The sequence below is a fragment of the Ctenocephalides felis genome, unplaced genomic scaffold (genome assembly GCF_003426905.1).
Source record: "Ctenocephalides felis isolate EL2017-DRISC unplaced genomic scaffold, ASM342690v1 CF-g0.4_SCAFFOLD_03571, whole genome shotgun sequence".
NCBI classification, from domain to species: Eukaryota; Metazoa; Arthropoda; class Insecta; order Siphonaptera; family Pulicidae; genus Ctenocephalides; species Ctenocephalides felis.
Genome location: NW_020539725.1, coordinates 32,096,882 through 32,116,443, shown reverse-complemented (window position 1 = coordinate 32,116,443; position 19,562 = coordinate 32,096,882). Strand labels below are relative to the sequence as shown.

The window sequence follows — 19,562 nt, the reverse complement described above, 5'->3', positions numbered from 1 at the left end:
CAGGAAAAAAATGTTTCGGACTCCGGTTCACAGTTCGTAACCACTAAAAGGCCAATTCCCTCCGGTTTTTGTTCCAATTAAGGTTCGGTTGAAACACTTGTTTAAAATGATACATATAAACATTTGTCAAAAATTAAAAAACAACATCAATTCTTTTCCAATACGTAAGCCAATTCTCGTTATTAGAAATCATTTTTATTTCCGGAACGAACTAACAGGACAGGAACGAAAAAGGGATTACAGGAACAAGGTTCCGGAGTGTTCCGGCTCATCACTGAGCAAATATGTAGAGAGTACTCAAAAATTTTCTTGTTTTTTATAATTTTATTATTGGAAACTACTGACAATTGGTCAGCTGTTGGTTATGAGGTCTAACCTTAATCTACTAAACCTACCAACATTTTATGTATACCTATCCCTACCGGTGGCGGTCAAATAAGCGCTTTTCAAATTTTCATTGCTAATTGATTATTAGAAAAGGTTTATTGTTTATTTATAAAAAGAATTTAAGATTTTTGAACACTATATTATTTTGTTATAATAGTTACATATATGGCAATAAATAATATAAAAAAAAGAAAATTTTACTTCAGTCATTTATATCCTTATTTGTCACAAATTATGCATATGGTTGGTTTTTTTCGAGAACATGTTCCACAAATATATTTTGTGCATCAACACAGATATTTGCAAATATACAAAAAATGTAACGAATAAGGATGTACATGACTGAAGTTAATTTTTCTTTTTATTTTATATTGTTTATTGCAATATATGTAATTATTATGATAAATCTATTCTTTAATTGCACATATGTGATAATATTTGAATTTTGAAGAATGAAAAAAAAGAATGATGATTGATCATCTATGCGAGAAAATACAGGAAACTGAAAGCCGAAGCACATGTCTAGAAAGCATAAAAGCAGAAGTTTGAAAATTTGAATAATAATAATAATAACAAACAAGGGAGAGAACGAAAATCATTGATTTATGATGCTCGCATGTCATGAACCTGTCGTCTTCAGGCAGATTAATCCTGATAAAATTGATTTTTCTTAATATTCCTGATGAAATTGATTTAGTTTAGACTATTAAATCGTACGACCAATTCGTTTGGTTGAATCCACAATCGTTTTCTATAGTTTAATAACGTATATAACAGAGATACGAAGCCATATAACAATCACAATGAGTATTCATCGAACGCTTCCGAATAAACACACATTATATGCGCGCCGAGTTTGTTTGCGTACGTGCTTACCAATAATTAAATGTGTAATTAAAGAAGCCACAATAACACAAGCAGATTTATAGGCTTCTAGATCCTATCTATTTCTGTTTTATAGATGATGCTTAAAGCTAACACTAGAAAACTAATTCACTTTAACTAAAATGTAGCACTTAAATGTTATAAGCATACATTACTAATCAAAGGATCTAAACTTATAAAAAACTTAAATTAATTTTAATTGTTAAGAAATGATAAATAACCCTCTATTACCTCGTGTAACTTTAGGTCACATTTCAAATTTTTCTATATCTTACCAAATAATTATGTTTTTTTTCGTGAGATGTTAATTCTATAATATTGTCAAAATAACCAATATCAATATTTATGACATTTGCTATGCTTTTCAACAAGAATTAAAATTTTCGTACACAGATGTGCCAATAAGATCAAGTCGCATGATTCATTAACATTAAAAAATTAGTTTTAACAGAAATTTTTGTTTTTCATTTGCATATATATGAACTTATATCTTTTTTATATAAAACAAAACTTCGGCACATAGAAGCATAACAACATATGTAAATTTGAGGCAAAACTAATATGCTTTTCGAATTCTCCACATATTAATTTTTTTAGTATTATATTATATGCTAAATACTCTTATTTTTTTTTGAAAAAAAACTTTTAAATATAATGACTATGTTATATCATTGGTTTATTTAATTTTATCTATACCATACAGTTTTCTTTTTTAATGTAGAAAAAAATATCTGTTATCTATTAATAATTTATTTTTTAATAATTTAAACTTTGTGTATAGTCCAGGATTGCTCAAAAATTTATGTATAAGAAACATTAATATAAGCCCCATTTTAAAAAAAAAATTAAAAATCCCTATTTTTAAAATCCAATTGGCAGACTAATAAAACTCAATGTTTAATTCAAAGTGTGATATGAAAGATAAATCTCCAAAACCTTGTGATATGTTTTTCAGCATCCTAAACTGTATTAATAAAATTAAATTATTAAAAAAAATATTATTATATTATAATTAAATAAACATATTAGTTCAAAAATAATTAGAATAGATTAAATAACATAAACTTCATTTTTCCTGAATCATAGGTTGTGAATCCAGCAAGTATTTTTCTAGTACTATTTACAAACCGATTCTTTTTCACAGAAAAGGATAAACATCTTATCTTAAATTTTATATGATTATACTCTTTGTGAAATCACAAAACACACACGCGTGCAGTCCACAAAACTAACATCCTAGTCAATATAAGTGAAAACTTGCTGAGCCATCCCAACGGAAAAAGTAAATAAGACATTTGTCAATCTGAACTAACAGTATCGACTTTGAGGGCTTTTCGTCTATAAACAAATATTGATCAATTCTAATTGCTATTTTATTTTTACTAGACCACACAGAAGCAAAAGATTTAGAAAAATTACGGACGAGGTCTCTGGAAATAATCAACTATTCGTTGGTAACAGACTATAATGTACCTGTACGACTTTTAAGAAATTGAAATCAGATTATTAACAAAATAATTTTATAAACTGTAAATATCATCATAAATGATTATATATAAGTTTATGATTTGATTGATTTTATAGCCATATCTAACATAAACCTTCTAGATCGATTCTTTTTCGAATTAAATTTCAATGTTTAGTAATACACATGCACACAATGAATCCATAAATATGTTTGTTTCTTTGTGGTTAAAAAACAAGTAAGTATGTTTGTTTCTCTGTAGTTTTAAACTAGTATTTTTGTTTTTTATTCCTGACTAACAAATTTCGTATCAACCCCTAAACACTAAAATAAAGGCATGACTGACTCTGGGGTAACATGATATTCGGCTACTGTTCGAGTAGGATACATTATTGACTTAAGTACTTGAATTCAACCGACGCCCATCATTAGTATAGGAAGAATTTTAGCTTCGGATCGCAATTGGTCACAAGCGTATTAGTTCAAATATTAACTCAACAAATGCACATATGTCGTTAATATTTGACTTAAATATCTATGGTAGAAAATCAATAATGCAATAATATGGATGAGAAACAATAATGCCTCATCTCTGCATATGTCTAACAACATAGAAATGTTGGTTCTCAAATTTCATTGTCAAAAATCATTATACAATATATCTTATACATATATTGATTTAAATAATAATCACTCGTATGAATAATAAATTATAATTTCAATGTTCAATATTATTATTACTTCATATATAATTTAAAAGTTGCTCAAGACTTTACAATTAAATCGCTATTGCTCGATATCATGTTGTCTGTACCAAAAATTATAAACAAGCCCTGAATATTCTCTAGCTATAAGTAAAGCTCGATTTAGAATGAAAGAGAAATTTGTTGCAAAATTCATACCTATAACTGAAATTCATAACTCCAGTCTTCAAACACTTCAGTCTTGTTTTAACAACAGTTTTAATAATTATTTTTATTTCAAATCAATTTTTGTTCCCTGTTTTTTATTCAAAACCACTTTACATGCCACTAAATAAAGTGTATTATGATGATATAATTTAAATTATATAATTCATGTTTGTGATAAATATTATAAACTAGTGGTGTATGGCATCGTGCTTTAAGGCACATTGCTGGAACTTCCCGTACCGTAAAGAACTTTAACCAGAATTAAAATTAAAATCTAAATTATTTTCGATACACAAAAAAAAATTTTTTTTCTTTTTAAGAAAAAAATGTAATAATTTTTTTCCAAAAGCAATTCTTTTGTTAACACAAGCAAAAAGTTTTTTGAATCATTCAAATCGGATGCATAGTTCTCTTAAAAACTGCCATTTTTTGTACATTAAGCTTTGCATCTTCGAAATGCCTGGACTTTGCCAAAAACTAATTACCACTTCTCCCAATCATTACAAATTGAATGTTTTTTGGATCATTCAAATCGGATACTCCGTTCTCTCAAAAACTCGATTTCTATTTTCTGCACTCTTTGTTCCGTATCTCCGTAAAGGCTAGACCTGCCTTTGCCAAAAACTAATCAGCATATCTCCCTGTAAATAGAAATCGAATGTTTTTTGAACCATTCAAATCGGTTTATCAGTGCGCCCAAAAACATGAACGAAAAAATGCGGACACACACATCCATTTTTTCTGAGGTGTGCCAAAATGTCCATAAACCTCTGAAACGTGAAGATATGCAAACATTTTCATTTTCGATTTTCAGCCCATTACAATAACTTACCCTACGGGAAGTTAATAAAATAATTATTGTGGAATCTCATATTTTTCCCAAAAATGCGGACACACATACACACACATCCATTTTTTCTGAGGTATGCCAAAATGTTCAGAAACCTCTGAAATGTGAAGATATGCAAAAAAAAATGTTTTCGATTTTCAGCCCATTACTATAACTTACCCTACGGGAAGTTAATAAAATAATTATTGTAGAATATCATATTCTTCCCAAATCCAGCCCTGGCAAAGAGGTAACCCAATCTTTACCTCTTGTATATCTGTTCTCATCGCGTATACGAACACCGCCCGCAGGCAATGAAGGGATATTCTCAAAACGAAGTCGCTGATCTTTCATTTTATTTCACGATTTGTAATATATAATTCACAACGCACAATTGAAATTGAGCAAATATATCTAGTACTCGACGAATTCAAACCACACATTTCATTATGTTCATACCGACATAAATATAAAGTGCCTATTTAAACGCATATATGACAGAAAACAATGCAAAAATGTTAATAAACAAACATGAGTAAATGGGGTAACTTATTAGAACAGAATTCTACAAGAAGATGAAAAATATACATAAAACATACTTTTTGGTATGTAATCAAATATTCAACAGTTCAAAGAATTGTTTCTGTCAACCTGAAAATTAATCCATTTTATAGAAGGACGAATAATAAGTGGCTAAGCTAGATTCAAATGTAGTTCTATATGGATAAAGTTACATTTTAAAATAAAATCCATAAAAATCATACAAAAATGAAATTTCCTATAAATTTAGCAAAATCCACTAAAATTTTGACCATTTTTTGGCGTTAATACTTTCATTATTTTTTAACCAACTCTAAATTAATATAGAATATTAATATTAATTATATGAAAGATATTTAAAATATACAACAAAAAACGTCACGCATAATGATTACTATCAAATCTCACAAAAATAATGTAAGTTTTAAGCGTTGTGTCCTGCAGAAAAAATGTGGACTGCAATTTATCTGTATGAAAAAATATGCTAAATTTTCGGTACATTTATTTATATTCTTTTCCCAAGGTTTTTTCATTTCATTATTTAAAGATTGTTAGTTATTTTTTTAGATAATAGCTTTACTATTAGAAATTACAAATTTTCATAAAAATTAAGAACTGATGTTAATACCTTAAACTGTAACAAATTCGCTTTAACAACCCAAATAAAATATTTAAAATTACCATTGAATAATTTAATTTAAACTTAGTTTGAATATTATTAAAATATTAAACAAATTATGTTTCATATAATTTTTAGTTTTATTTTATTACTAAATATGAAAAAGAAAATTGTGATTTATTTGTACAAGTATACAATAGTTTATATTTTATTTTTCGCGACCATTATTTGTATCGTATTATTAAAAAAATTCAATATTTGCTAGTAAATAGCAAAGACTTGATTAAAACTACATAACTCTATGTATATAAAATAAAAATTAAAAAAAATTTTTTTTATATTTTTAAATAACCATTTAAAATAATATTATTTAAATTGCATGTGTATGTTTTAAAATGCATCCCTGGCTGAAAGCTGCGAGGCGCGATAAAAAGCTGCTTTGTCCTACATGGTTAAGAATAGAATTCATTTCACGTTTCAAATTGAATTGTGGGTAAGAAGCGGCTAAGCCCAGAACATTTTTTATTGCAAAATTGGTTATTAAATTTCATATGTTTATATAGCCGGATTTATGTGAAGATTGTACCTATTCTTGCATGACTAGTTATTATTAATATTTTTATATATAAAGAATTTTTATAATTTTTAATGCAAATATTTGAAGATGGTAGCTCTGGGATAAGATGTAACCATAGAAAACTAAATAAACACTCTCTTTGTTAAAAAGCATCTAGTTTTTCTATTAAAAATTATATTTATTTTTCTTGTATAAACGAACCATAAAGAATTGAAAATAAAGTATTAAGTCTTACTACACCACAATATCGTGAATATGAAAAGAATTTAAGTAAAAAAAAGATATTATAACTAAATAGTATTTTCAGAATATGATATGCAATGCAAAAATATCGAAAATACTTCAGGACTTTTGTATAAGATTGATAATATTTTAGAATGTTCGTTTATATCATGAATACTTTATTATTCGTTTTATCACTGAGCAAAGTTTCCTGTGAAATGTCAAAAAAAAACTAGTTGGTATTGGTATTTTGCCTTGAGGCAAGTTACATGAACTTCTCGAAATGTGTAAATAATCGACTTAATCAATAAAAAACAAATTAATTTATGAGTGATTATAAGTATTCCGAGTGGATTTATTACACATCTCTTGGTTATGGTTATTCAAGAACTGAACTCAAGAAATAAAACTTTAGCTGTTAAACGCCAGTGATTACTTTGCATGTAAATATTTTATATTGTCAGGTGAACCAACATTTTATCAAATAGTGTATTGGTAAATTTTGTGATACTAATGAGAATTTTTACTTTTGCTCTGTTTAAAATAAAGCCTATTATTTGCTTGAATTTTCATCCCCAGGAAAATAGGGAATCGTCAATCAAATATTTCGAAAGTTATTTTTTAAGAATTTTATGCATAGAATTTTTATAAACTGCACTACGAAGTTACGAATTAACGATTCAAATCTAACATGTACCAACCCATGTTTATGACATTGTGAATATTTTGTTTATAATATGCAAACAATAATAATGAAATACCTTCATTTGCTTCACAATCGAACAATAAACGAAATCCATGCCATGATAATCCTAACAACTATGAGAAAAAAAAAATATTATAAATGCTTTATAATTCGGAGCTCTGTCGCTGACAGCTAAGTCGGTTTTTGCTGGTTATACCGATATTATCGCTTGAGACGCATAATATTAAGTGCGATATAATAGAAATAAATCGGAGCATATCGGCCAAAGAACGGGGGTTTCGTTGCTAACATCAAAAACATATCTGGATTATGTGCGATTAGCAAGAATGGATTAAAAAGGGTGTCCCATATAATAAACGTTGAACGAGTTTTTTATGGCCACATGTACATATATATATTTTATATCCGAGCAAGAGACCATAATATTTAGTTCTAAAAAACTGCGATAATGAAACTATTTAGTAATATTCTAAATTCTGATTTGTCTATAACTTGAAGAATAAAGTATGACGCAAAACTCAAACATAACAAAGTATAAGTTTATTCGACTTTTAAACGAAACCATATAATTATCTTATTTTTGTAAGTTATCTATCTCTATAATATTGTGAGAAATTACATGATTAGTTTTCTCTATATTCATATTATTAATTTGAATAATAAATCAGCTACCTTCAAAATTCTAAATGCAGATGATGCAAAGAGTTATTATTTATCATTACATATGTGAATACTGAATATCCAAGAGAAGTGTCATGTGAATATTAGAATAAAAGCTAACATTCGTTCAAAAGAAAACATTTATACAAGTTTTCCATTTATGCATGAATTTATGTGTTATACAAAGATTAATTTTTCATATAGTACATATAAAATATAACAAAACATACGTTTATAGCAGATGGTAATATTTGAAACATGAATTATTTCAATTTTCTAATATTTCATAAGAAAATTGTAGAGCTAGTACCATACTTAGTTTTCAAAATTATATCAATATTTTGTAATTATCAAGAGTTCACTCGATTAGAATATTTTATAACAAATTACATATTCTGTAGGTATCTAAAATATTAATAAATGCTCATGGAAGTCACAAACATCCATCACATTACTTCTGCCAAAAGATCAACTGCATATTTTTCGAGCGCACAATGCAAAATTTATTGGCCGGATAGTTTACCTTTTATTCCAAATTTTCTTTCATTTCTGCAAAAAATATAAATCTATATAATAGTTTAAAATGGACACCAAAAAACGCAAGTAGAACACGACCGGTTCATTTTAACAGGATTAACTCTTTTGTAAGCTCCACAATAAACGCCGAAATGATCTTGCAGTACTGAAGGAGCATTCGTTTTTCTTCTCGATGAACAATCATCACAAAACCTATTCTTATTTTTTCAACATACAGTTGAGCGATTAAAATCTTGTTTGCCATTTCACTGACATATGTTTTTTATTGTATGGGCAGTTTATTTGTGTATATTTATATTATAATACGTAAATAAGACGCAGAAAATGCAGTAGCATAGCTTATTCTTAAATGCGGCAAATCAATTATTTTTGTATTGTATGTATGCGCACCACGCAACAGAAAGTATTTTTGATCCCGGATGAAATATGCGAAATAGTTAATTTCACCTGAAGGAGTAAGTCTTTAATATTTCCTGTTAACTGGATACAAAAAAATCTTCATTGGTTGAATCAACATTTCAAATATATTAAGTCATAAAGCAAGTAATGTATGTCATTTTACCTTCAGAAAAGTTGCAGGAACTTTTCATTTTATAAACAAACTTGGGATGAATTATATTATGAAATATTATAATTTAATATTGAATGGTATATATGTTGAGTAAGTTTGAGATATTTTGAAGAACACAAGTTTTGCAAAGATTCCGGATGAATTTCGGATTTGTTTGAAAATTTTAAGAGATATGTTGTCGTACTGCAAGTGCAGCTGTATTCTGCATGATGCGACTGACCTTATACTTGTTTATCTATGCGACCGACTATCATCCACAATTAATTAAAAAGTTACTATTTAAATGTATAAATAACCACTACTATTTTTCTAAGTTGCAACATATAATTTTGGAAAAATATGCATTGACATTTTTTGATTAGAAATTTTTCATTCTATTTTTTTTTCTTGTCTACCGGGCGAATTTGCAAACACATGCAGGCTGGATTAACCTATTTGCGCTCGGGAGTATTGCATCTGATCTGGATATTAGATCCTAATACATAGATCCCCGTACCTTTGGATTATCCCGAAAAGCTCTAATAAGTTCAATCGAGCACATGACAGCTGAGCTTTGCGTTTCAATTGAACCACGGCCTCTCTCAGAAGTATTTGTTCCACAGCGCATAAAATGCAGCTCATAGTGCTCATTGTTTGTACTGTTTATTTTTCATATAATTTACACTCCGGTAAAACTTGGAACGGTTAGGAATTTCTACCACAAATGAATTATAACATCATAGAAATAATATGATCCTTTTGTTGATTAAAATTTCAGTCAATAGTAAAAAATTATATCTTTAAGTGTTGATTGCGTATAGAAGGCTTATTATTATACAATACTAATGTATGCCAACGGCAATTCAAAATAAATGTTTTCAAAAATTTTAAAAATAATGATGTTTACTTATTTGCTCTTCAGCAGTTTTCATATGTCCAAATGATTAAAGAAACTACTTTTGGGGATATTTGCAAAAAAAAAAACGATGAAAACGCCTAAAAAAAGTAAATTTTTTGTAGCCAGTAATTTGAAAAGTATTTGTTTTTTGTAAAACTTCATAAAACATATTTTTGTTATATTTAGTTCTTCTATGGATATCCGTCGTTATTCTGAAAAAAATTAAATTACGCCACTGAGAAGAGGTGTTATCCCCCCGGGGGTTGGCGGCGGAGTCCAAATTGTTTTCACTTTTGAACTTGAGGGTAAGATGAACCTAACTCTAAAATTTCATGCAAATTGGAGCACAGTAAAAAAATCAGACCCAAAACGCTCTATTGACTGGAGTAACTATACTATTTAGTAACGCCGTATTTAAAACTATTTCAATATACTTCTGAAGTTCTCTGTGCGTGGTAAAAAAATATAATTTGATGTTTACTGTATGGAATAATATTACAGTATATAAAATCATACATTGCATTCTAGGAATCTCTAATTTATAATTGAAACTCATTAATAAAGATCATGGTAATAACAAATTCTATTGTAGCATAGATATAAGTGGCTTCTTTAAACAACAAACATAATCAAGAATTAAAGAAACGATAAGAACATATAAAAAATCTTCAAAAATTTTACTATAAATTCAAGAATGATATAATATGTATAAACCCATGTGTAAGTGCATCATTAATCGCTTATAATATAAATATTAAGAGACAATTTTACTACTTCACTATTTTAAAATTATAAAATTATTATTAATGACGGTAGTATTAGTAAATCATTTATATAATTAGCGTAATACTAAATTGTTCTTCTAAAATGAATATAATTCCTAATTTTAGTTATAGAATATTTTCAAATCACGTAAGAGTTATGCAACATCGTAAGGTTGGTGGTGGTGAAAACTTTGACATTTGTGTCGCACTTCAAATGCAATACTGAAAGAACAGGTGCTGTCAAATGTCAAAAAAATCAATTTGATTTGTATATTGGTAAAGTTAATTATATAATTTAATTGTTTTGGAAAAAAAGGATTGACACTAAAAATGTAAGTATCATAAAATATTGATAAGTAATTTATTCATATATTATTCGTAGACAATATATTTTATATTATATATACACTAGAGATGAGTTTTGCGGAGTATTTGTATTTATTTAGATTTTGGCTTGAAGCTGTAATCTATAATAAGTTTGAATTGGCGTAAACTCAGTCAGGTAGAGTTGCTATTTTAGTTCTGTAGTGGTTTTGTGCATTAGCTGTAGCAGCATTGCTTGAGTTTTGAGTTGATAACCTGCAACCTAGCCTGCGACTTCTGTTCTATTGATAAAGGAGAAATAATTATTTTATGTCCAAATTACAGGGTGATAAAACCCATTGACATCAATTTGAAAAAAAATTCAATAAAAAAACAATGGACAGGAGGATGATATATTAATAGAATGTGCCTTTATATCAATAATTTCGACCACAAACACTGCCTTTTATGAATTAAAATGTCTTTAAAAGAATGTGAAAGTGATATAAAACATTTAAAATCAGAATCTATGTTATTTGCATGTGAAGAAAATTCCAAAGAAAACAGTGCAAACTATTTAAATGGAAAACAACCAATCAAGAATGTGAGTAATAAAATATTAAAAAACTGTCAAAATGTGACAGCTACTATTGAGGGAAATATAAAAAATAGCAGCGATATTGCACGAAAACGATGGAAGATATTAGCAAAAGCCCTAAATAAACCGGCACAAGCATCAATGGAAGATATTTCTGTGCGTAGATTTACAACCTTCGATGTTATTAAATCACAACCTATGATAATTAATAATATAAATGAAACTGCTACTTGGCATTTGTATAGATACAATCAGTATACTGCGATAGTACGGCAGCCCAATAAGCCTCTGACACCAGGGGCTCTAATAGGATTTAATAACACAGGGAATATTTGTGTTTGGCCATCAGAAGAAGCATTGGCAGTTTTTGTGTTGGAAAATCTTGATATATTTGATAGCACTTGGGTTTTAGAATTAGGAGGTGGTTTATCTTGCCTAGCAGGATTGATGCTGGCAAAATATGGAAATTTATCAGGAATTTGTTTAACCGATGGAAATCCTATCACTGTTGATAATATTCGAAACATAATGAGTCGCAATGAGATTAATTGTTTTGTTAAATGTTCAGTTTTAAAGTGGGGAGAAGAATCAAAGATTTGTATGCCCGTGGAAAGATACAAATATGATTTTATATTATGTGCTGATTGCCTTTTCTTCGACAATATTCACACTGCTCTGCTTGAAACCATATGGTACTATTTATCAAGTACTGGAACAGCTTTGATTATGGCTCCTGATCGAAATGAAACCTTGAATTGGTTTATTGCAACTGCCCAACAATTTGGATTCAAATGCAGTCTTCATCAGAGATATAACAGTCAGATATGGCAAAAGCATTTAGAATTAAAAGAATCATCTATTTATGATGAAAATATCCATTATCCAAAATTATTAAAATTAAATAAACCAGATTTTTAGAATTTGTTTTTTTGTTATAGATGACCAATTATATTTGACTGAGAGAAATATCTTTGAGCCAAACATCAGATTAGTGATAATTTAGTTATATTAAAATATGTGCAGCCCTGAACAAATATCAAAGAAATTTAAATGAAAAATTTTTAAACACCAATTAAGCAATACAAGCGACTTAGAATATTTAGCTATGCATAGCCTTTAAAATAAACTTTAAAGCCTTATAAATAAAACCTTTATTAGAGTTAATCTAGTCAATCCCATGTGCCTAAATAGTCTTCTCAAACAAAGTTTCCTGAAACTCATTTGAATATTTGAAATAAATAATAAAATGAATGGGTTTTATAAACTCACAAGTCAAATATGCTAAATAGATTCATATCAAATAATTCTAGTCTACCAAATGATAATTCATACTCCAATTAATTTATATAGATATACGTTTAATAATACTATTGGCTGGCAGTTAATGAAAAGGCCACAGTTAAGACTGATCTATAATAGAATATCTAGAATAGTGAACATATTTATTTTTAGTATGATTAATTTAAAATTATTTATTTTTTATCCAAAAATTGTTCTAATCAAGTAATTATAACATTACTTTTGCTCATATTGGAAACAATATTTCAGTAAAAAATATAATAAATTGTTGCAAAATAACTTAACTAATAAATTAAATGATGATTACTCAAGTGTTCTTATTTAGCATTTTAGTTATGGACAAAGTATTGTTTATTTTGATTGCTGTTCATAAAAAAAATATGTTACATATATGTAATACATGTACTAACTTTTAGATACTTAATGTTTTGTCATAATCTTTGTAACTCTTTTTAATTTCTATAGTATGGTATTTCACATACAAGTTCTATCAAACTGCAATATCTCATTTTTATTTAATACAAATAAAATAAGTGGAAGCCCATTCTTTTTCCCACTTATATATTGATAAAATTATATTTAAGAAAACATTACGTTCATTAATAAAAATAAATTGCTAAATAATACACGATGATTTACAGGGCAGATTATTGGAAATCCAAAGAAAGAAAATATTGTGATTTTTGTAAATGCTGGCTTGGAGATGATAAAATGGTGAGTTAGTTTAAAAACTATTTTCTTACCTGGAAATTTTGATATGTATGTTTTTGCAGACTATATCCATACATGAAAATGGGAAAAGACATAAAGACAATGTAGCTAAAAGATTGTCAACTATTCAGAAAAAAAGTGCTAAAGAACATAAAAGCAATCTGAAGGTAATTTATATCAATGTAAATTATTATTTATTCTTCAAATATTTTAAACTATTTATAAATAAGTAAATAAGACCACTTTCTTTATCATATAAATATTTACTGAATCATATTATAGTTTGAAGATGAAATGCGCAAAATGGAAGCAGCTGCTATGAAAGCATATATGAATGATATTGAAGGAAATTCAGATCTCACATCTCAAAATATAAATGAAACGCTTCTCAAAACAAATAGTCAATTAGTCCTTGGAGCCAGTTACACGGAATCATCATCTAATAGCGGGCCAAGTTCAAATAAAAATGAACCTAAGAATAAAAAATAATAAAAAGAATAATAAGAATAAAAAAAAGTCTGGTAACAAAGATAGCAATAATATAAAAGAAGTAAGCAGTTTGGATAATAAATTATGGTATGAGGCCAAAACTGAAGATGGAAACATTTATTACTGGCACATACAAACAAATGGTAATGAACTCATTTTAAGATCATATAAAATATCACAAAATTGTCAGTAATAGTCATAATAATAGTATATACTCTTTTGTAATTTAACTTATAATTTTAAATATGTTTCAACTACATATATTCTAAAATTTGAAAGGCAATATTATCATCTATAAACCTTATTGCCTTTTGGGTTTAACTCATGAATTTCAATATGAATAATTAAGCACAAAGAAAATATTAAAATTTGTTTTACTAGAGTCCACATGGGAGCCACCACCACAAGGATATATGTCAATAGAAGAGCAAGAAAGAATTACGAATGAATATAATGAGAAGAAACAAATTGAAGAAGATTTTAAAGAAAAGCATAAAGATGAAATAGAAGCCGAACAGAAAGCAAGTGAACAACGGGAAAGGCTAAAAGCCTTCCGGGCAGAACCTATTCCTGAACCGGAAGTTAATTACGAACACTTCAATAATCCAGCAGAAAAGATAGACCCATATGGAAAATGGCAGACTGTTGAAAATAGGTGAGTTAAAAATATTGTGTAACTGTACATTAATGAAGAAGCAAAAATACTATCCTGAGCTGTTTGAATACTAAAATATATTCTAGTGTTTATGTGCAAATTGGGAACATTATCTGCAATCGAAAATGTCTGATTAGTTTCTCTTTCATTACTAACACGGGTGATGTTAGAAACTTCTAATCGAAAATGTAAAAGTATTACAAAAATGTCATTTCATACCATTGCCTCATTTTTTATTATTATACAGATTTATATTATTTATTTACGAGATTTATTTCATTAATCATGATTCATTAAGTTATTTAGAATTTCTAAAGAAAAGTTTTAATGATGCATAGCTTTGTTGCTGAATGTGCTAAAACATTTTTATATTAACGTGGGAACCCTCAGGCATTTTGATGAAACTTCGCATTATGATAGAGTTGATAGTCAAACCGAACCCCAAACAATATTATAGGCCTATGATAGTACTAAATCAATCATTTGTCTTTGTATGATACATAAGGAAACTTTATACAAGAATCTTTTGATTTAATTTCAAAGATAAAATTAGTGTATTGGGGCGATGCTATTTAATCAGCATAATAAATTTATTATTTGTTTTAATATTATCTATTTAATGAATAATTTTTAAATATATTTCTTGCACTAATTTACAATAATGATTATATAATAGAGTAACTGAAATGTATGGAATAATATTATAATGCAATTTTGTTTACATTATTATAGCTATAGTTCCTCTATGGATTTACAACTCCCAAAACAAGATTTTGTTACTATACATGTTCCTAGTTTAAAACCTGCTGACAAGCCAGAGAAGGTGTTTAAAGAAAAAGTTGTTACTTTGGACTCAGATGACAAGACCAGTTGTACAGGATTTAAAAAGAGAAAAGTTATTGGTGGAAATAAAAAGAACGTAAGACAACGACTTGATGAAGATGATTAAATATAATTTTGTTTAGATATTTTTTAAATAAACTTCTAAAAAATCAGTTGTGTTTGGTTGTAATTTGTGACTGAATCTATTTTTACTAGTCGCAGTATAACTTCTAATCTCTAAAACTCGTTATAGCAATAAATCATGTTTGATTATATTTTATGAAATAAGTTTTAATAATTAATAAGTTTTAAATCATTGTTCAAATTATTTTTGCAATGATTTCAAAATTTATTTTTAAGAAAAAATCAAAATCAAATTTTATCAACGTAACATATTATACATGATAGTTAACTTATGTATAATACTGTATTATAGTTGCATAGCTTAGAGAAGTTAACATCATAGTAAAAGATAAATAAATCACTTTTAAATCATTTTTTATGAATATAAAATTTCTACATATATTACCTGTACTCTACTTAAACTTTCAAGTAAATCGACATGAGACACTTTATACTATTAGCATAAAGTTTACTATTTAGTATAAAATAATAACTCGGTACTATAGTACTTAAGAGTTATGAAATTTTAATTTAGTATATAATATTTCTCTTAAAAAAAATAAAACATAGTTCATCTTACCGTTTTCTGGTTCTGGATATAAACTTAACAGTTGTAGTAATGTGTAATCATAAAAATATAGTTAGAGAAGTAATAATAAACAAATCAGGCATCGCTCGGTAAATAACACACGGTTGTCACTACTAACATTAATTAATTTGAATAGTCTAATAATTAGAATTAAAACACTAACTGTCAAAATCGCGGCATTTTTCACTGACGTTATAGATAATAATTACTACTATAGTTTATTCAAATTAACGATGATCTAAATAATTAAAACATATCATTGCACATCACATTATACATTTATTACTAGACTAAACTAATTATTCTACGCTAAACGTCATATTCCAACTGTTTAATAAAACTAAATTGGGATGACCAGTAACGGCCATAACGGCGTAGTCAGATTTTGAAAGATAGGACGTTTACTAGTAAAAACTATAGTTCACTATATTTTGTTAATTTAGCTGCTAGATTTACTTAGACCGTTTTTATCAGTATGTGTCTTTGTTATATCAATTTAATTTATATAAAATGGTTTATCTAAAAAATTACAATTTCACAAATATATTTACAAATTCGCGGTGAAAACCCGAACTTAAAACGCTCGTCAAAACGGATTTTTTGGAGAAAACAAACTTTCTGGCAATTAAAATAACATCGATTCACTTTCATGATTCATTTTAGTGACTATTCACTATTCAGGTTCTTAGAGAGAAAGATCAAAACATTTTAAAAGAAGGCAGATCAAGTGCAAAGCGGCTCTTTGAAAGCGAAAAATGATCATTATAGCCTTTATTATTTGAGCTCCAATGAATCATTGTAATGACCATTTTTCCTTAAAATTGCTTTCATAAGACTTGTAAATCGATGATAATGATTGTTTCAAGACAACGGTGTGAATAGAATTTTGAGAGTTTAATTGGTTACAAAGATTTAAAGAAAACTTAACCTTCCAAATCGAGGTTCGTCCCTTATGTGTCAGTTGCCATACTCCTCCGAAACGGCTTGACCAATTTTGATGAAATTTTTAAATTCGAATTTGATGAAATTGGCCAACCCGTTTCGGAGGTGTATGGCAACTGACACATAAGGGAGGAGTATGGCAACTGACACATATGTAGAATTGTAGAATATTCTAAAGGACTGAATAAGATCGGTCTAGGTGAAGCAAAATTAGAAAGTCTTAAAGTATATGAATACGCGCTACTCGCTTTCAGTCGTAGGGTTTAATATAGAATGACAATATAAGTTTTCTTACTTAATAAATAATAGCAGAATATACATTTTTAACTTCCAGATTTTCAAATTATGTTTTCTCGACGTTACAAGCCATTCCGAATGGTTTTACACAAAAATTAGTGTATGTTTTTTGAATTTCGAAGGAAATGCCAGGATTCGCCCTGGTATGGCGACCGCAGCAATAAAAATATCGCCTAAAACTTCCGGTTTCCTCTTTCCGCTTTCGAAGTGACGTGAAGCAATAAAAAACAAATTGGATTTTCTGGCGAAAATAACTTCTCCTTCAGGAAGTTAATTTGTTTTCCATAGGCATAATTCCAAACGACTTATTCAATTGCACTGATAACAATCTCACGTGAATAATCCTTTAAGACCGGCCGCATTATTTTGTCACAGATGACCTGTCATTTTCACCAAACGTCAAAACTCTAATGTTTCGGTTCAAAATTTATTTTTACATTCATGTTCACACGTAATTTTAAGCAAAATTCCTGTTAATTCTTGTACATAAGTTTTCAAAATTTTATAAAAATGTGATGTTTATACATAATTGGAACAAAGATTATTGTCCTTAAAATACTACAATGTTTCCTACGCAAAAATGGATCGGATTAGCCTTGTTGTATAGGTTAAACTTTGTAACAAAAAGATGCTTTATTACTGCTGAAACAGATGCTAATGAGAATGTATTCTATTCCAAATCAAAAAACACGAGCAAAAATGAAAAGCCTCATATAAATAAGACCAAAGACGCTGCTCATACATCCAGTGGGACAAAGTAAACCAATAATTAAAGTCAGTTAAGGGGTTATGTGGGATTTAAGCATGAATTTCTAAAAATTCAGAAATTACTAAGATATTTTAAAAAATTGCTAAATTTAATCATGAAATGCTATAGTTATAAAAATATTGTTAATACAAATTCCTATCAGTTATAATCTTTGTGGGTCATTTTATAACATAGGCTACCTCATAAAATTGGGTTTTCTACTTTTATTAAATATTTTTTTAATTCTGATATTTATATTTCAGAAAATATGATGTAGCTATAATTGGTGGTGGAATTGTTGGTACAGCAAGTGCAAGAGAAATAATTGGCCGTCATCCTAAATATAAGATGGTCCTTTTGGAAAAGGAAGATCGTCTTGCAGTTCATCAGACAGGCCACAACAGCGGAGTTCTTCATTGTGGCATTTATTACACTCCCGGCTCTTTAAGAGCAAAATTATGTGTTCAGGGAATTAAATTATTGTATGACTATTGTGATGAAAAGAAAATTCCATATAAAAAATGTGGAAAATTGATTGTGGCTACAAATGAAGAAGAATTAAAAAGGCTAAAAGATTTATTTGATCGTGGAATTCAAAATGGTGTACCTGATCTAGAAATTTATTGTCAGTCTGAAATTCATAAAATAGAGCCTCATTGTTGTGGTGTAGGTGCTATATATTCACCTATTACTGGCATTGTTGATTATGCTAAAGTAACAGAAACTATGGGAAAAGATTTCAAACAATGTGGTGGTGAGATCAAGGTTAGCTTTCACGTTGACAAATTTGAAGATTCGAAAGATCCACAATATCCAGTAAAGATCACATCAAAAAGTAAAGAAGTAGTGGAAGCAAACATGTTTTAGTATGTGCTGGTCTATTTTCTGATCGTCTTGCTGTAAAGACAGGATGTCCACGTAATCCACAAATAGTTCCTTTCCGTGGAGAGTATCTAATTCTTCTTCCAGAAAACGAAATTTAGTTAAAGGAAATATTTACCCAGTCCCAGATCCCAGATTACCATTTCTAGGAGTTCATTGTACACCAAGAATGGATGGAAATATATGGCTTGGTCCAAATGCTGTAGTAGCTTTTAAACGTGAGGGCTATAGGTAATTGCTATATAACTTCAAATATTAGTAAAATATTTCTGTATACGTCAATTTTATATTTATTTTAGATGGAAGGATATTAATATAAGAGACACGTTAGAAATGCTTACTCATACTGGCTTCATTAAATTAACACTGAAAAATTTGATGTTTGGTTTTAAGGAAATTTTGAGATCTTGTTTTGTACCACTTCAAGTTGCTAATCTGAATAAATTCCTGCCGGAATTAACAGAATTAGATGTCAAAAGAGGACCTGCTGGTGGCAGAGCTCAAGCTATTGATGCTAGTGGTAACATATACTTATGCAAAAAGTTCTGCTAGTT

The 19,562-nt window shown here is 28.3% G+C and overlaps 3 protein-coding genes across 3 annotated transcripts; all 3 read left to right on the top strand.

Annotated features, from left to right (window-relative positions):
* The first annotated feature begins 10,812 nt into the window (after positions 1–10,812).
* LOC113385911 (WW domain-binding protein 4) lies at positions 10,813–15,554 on the top strand. Its single transcript, XM_026623732.1, is given in 7 exon segments — positions 10,813–10,882; positions 13,392–13,464; positions 13,524–13,628; positions 13,744–13,896; positions 13,898–14,093; positions 14,332–14,605; positions 15,338–15,554. Coding segments are annotated over 7 exon segments (1,020 nt in total). The 5' UTR covers positions 10,813–10,880.
* LOC113384655 (calmodulin-lysine N-methyltransferase) lies at positions 11,047–12,515 on the top strand. The gene has a single exon (XM_026622405.1). The coding sequence runs from the start codon at positions 11,332–11,334 to the stop codon at positions 12,367–12,369; it is 1,038 nt and encodes a 345-aa protein (XP_026478190.1). The 5' UTR covers positions 11,047–11,331; the 3' UTR covers positions 12,370–12,515.
* A 2,232-nt stretch (positions 15,555–17,786) lies between the features above and the next one.
* Positions 17,787–19,560, top strand: LOC113385909 (L-2-hydroxyglutarate dehydrogenase, mitochondrial-like). Its single transcript, XM_026623731.1, is given in 5 exon segments — positions 17,787–18,135; positions 18,390–18,961; positions 18,964–19,092; positions 19,095–19,239; positions 19,308–19,560. Coding segments are annotated over 5 exon segments (1,293 nt in total). The 5' UTR covers positions 17,787–17,941.
* The last annotated feature ends 2 nt before the right edge of the window (positions 19,561–19,562 follow it).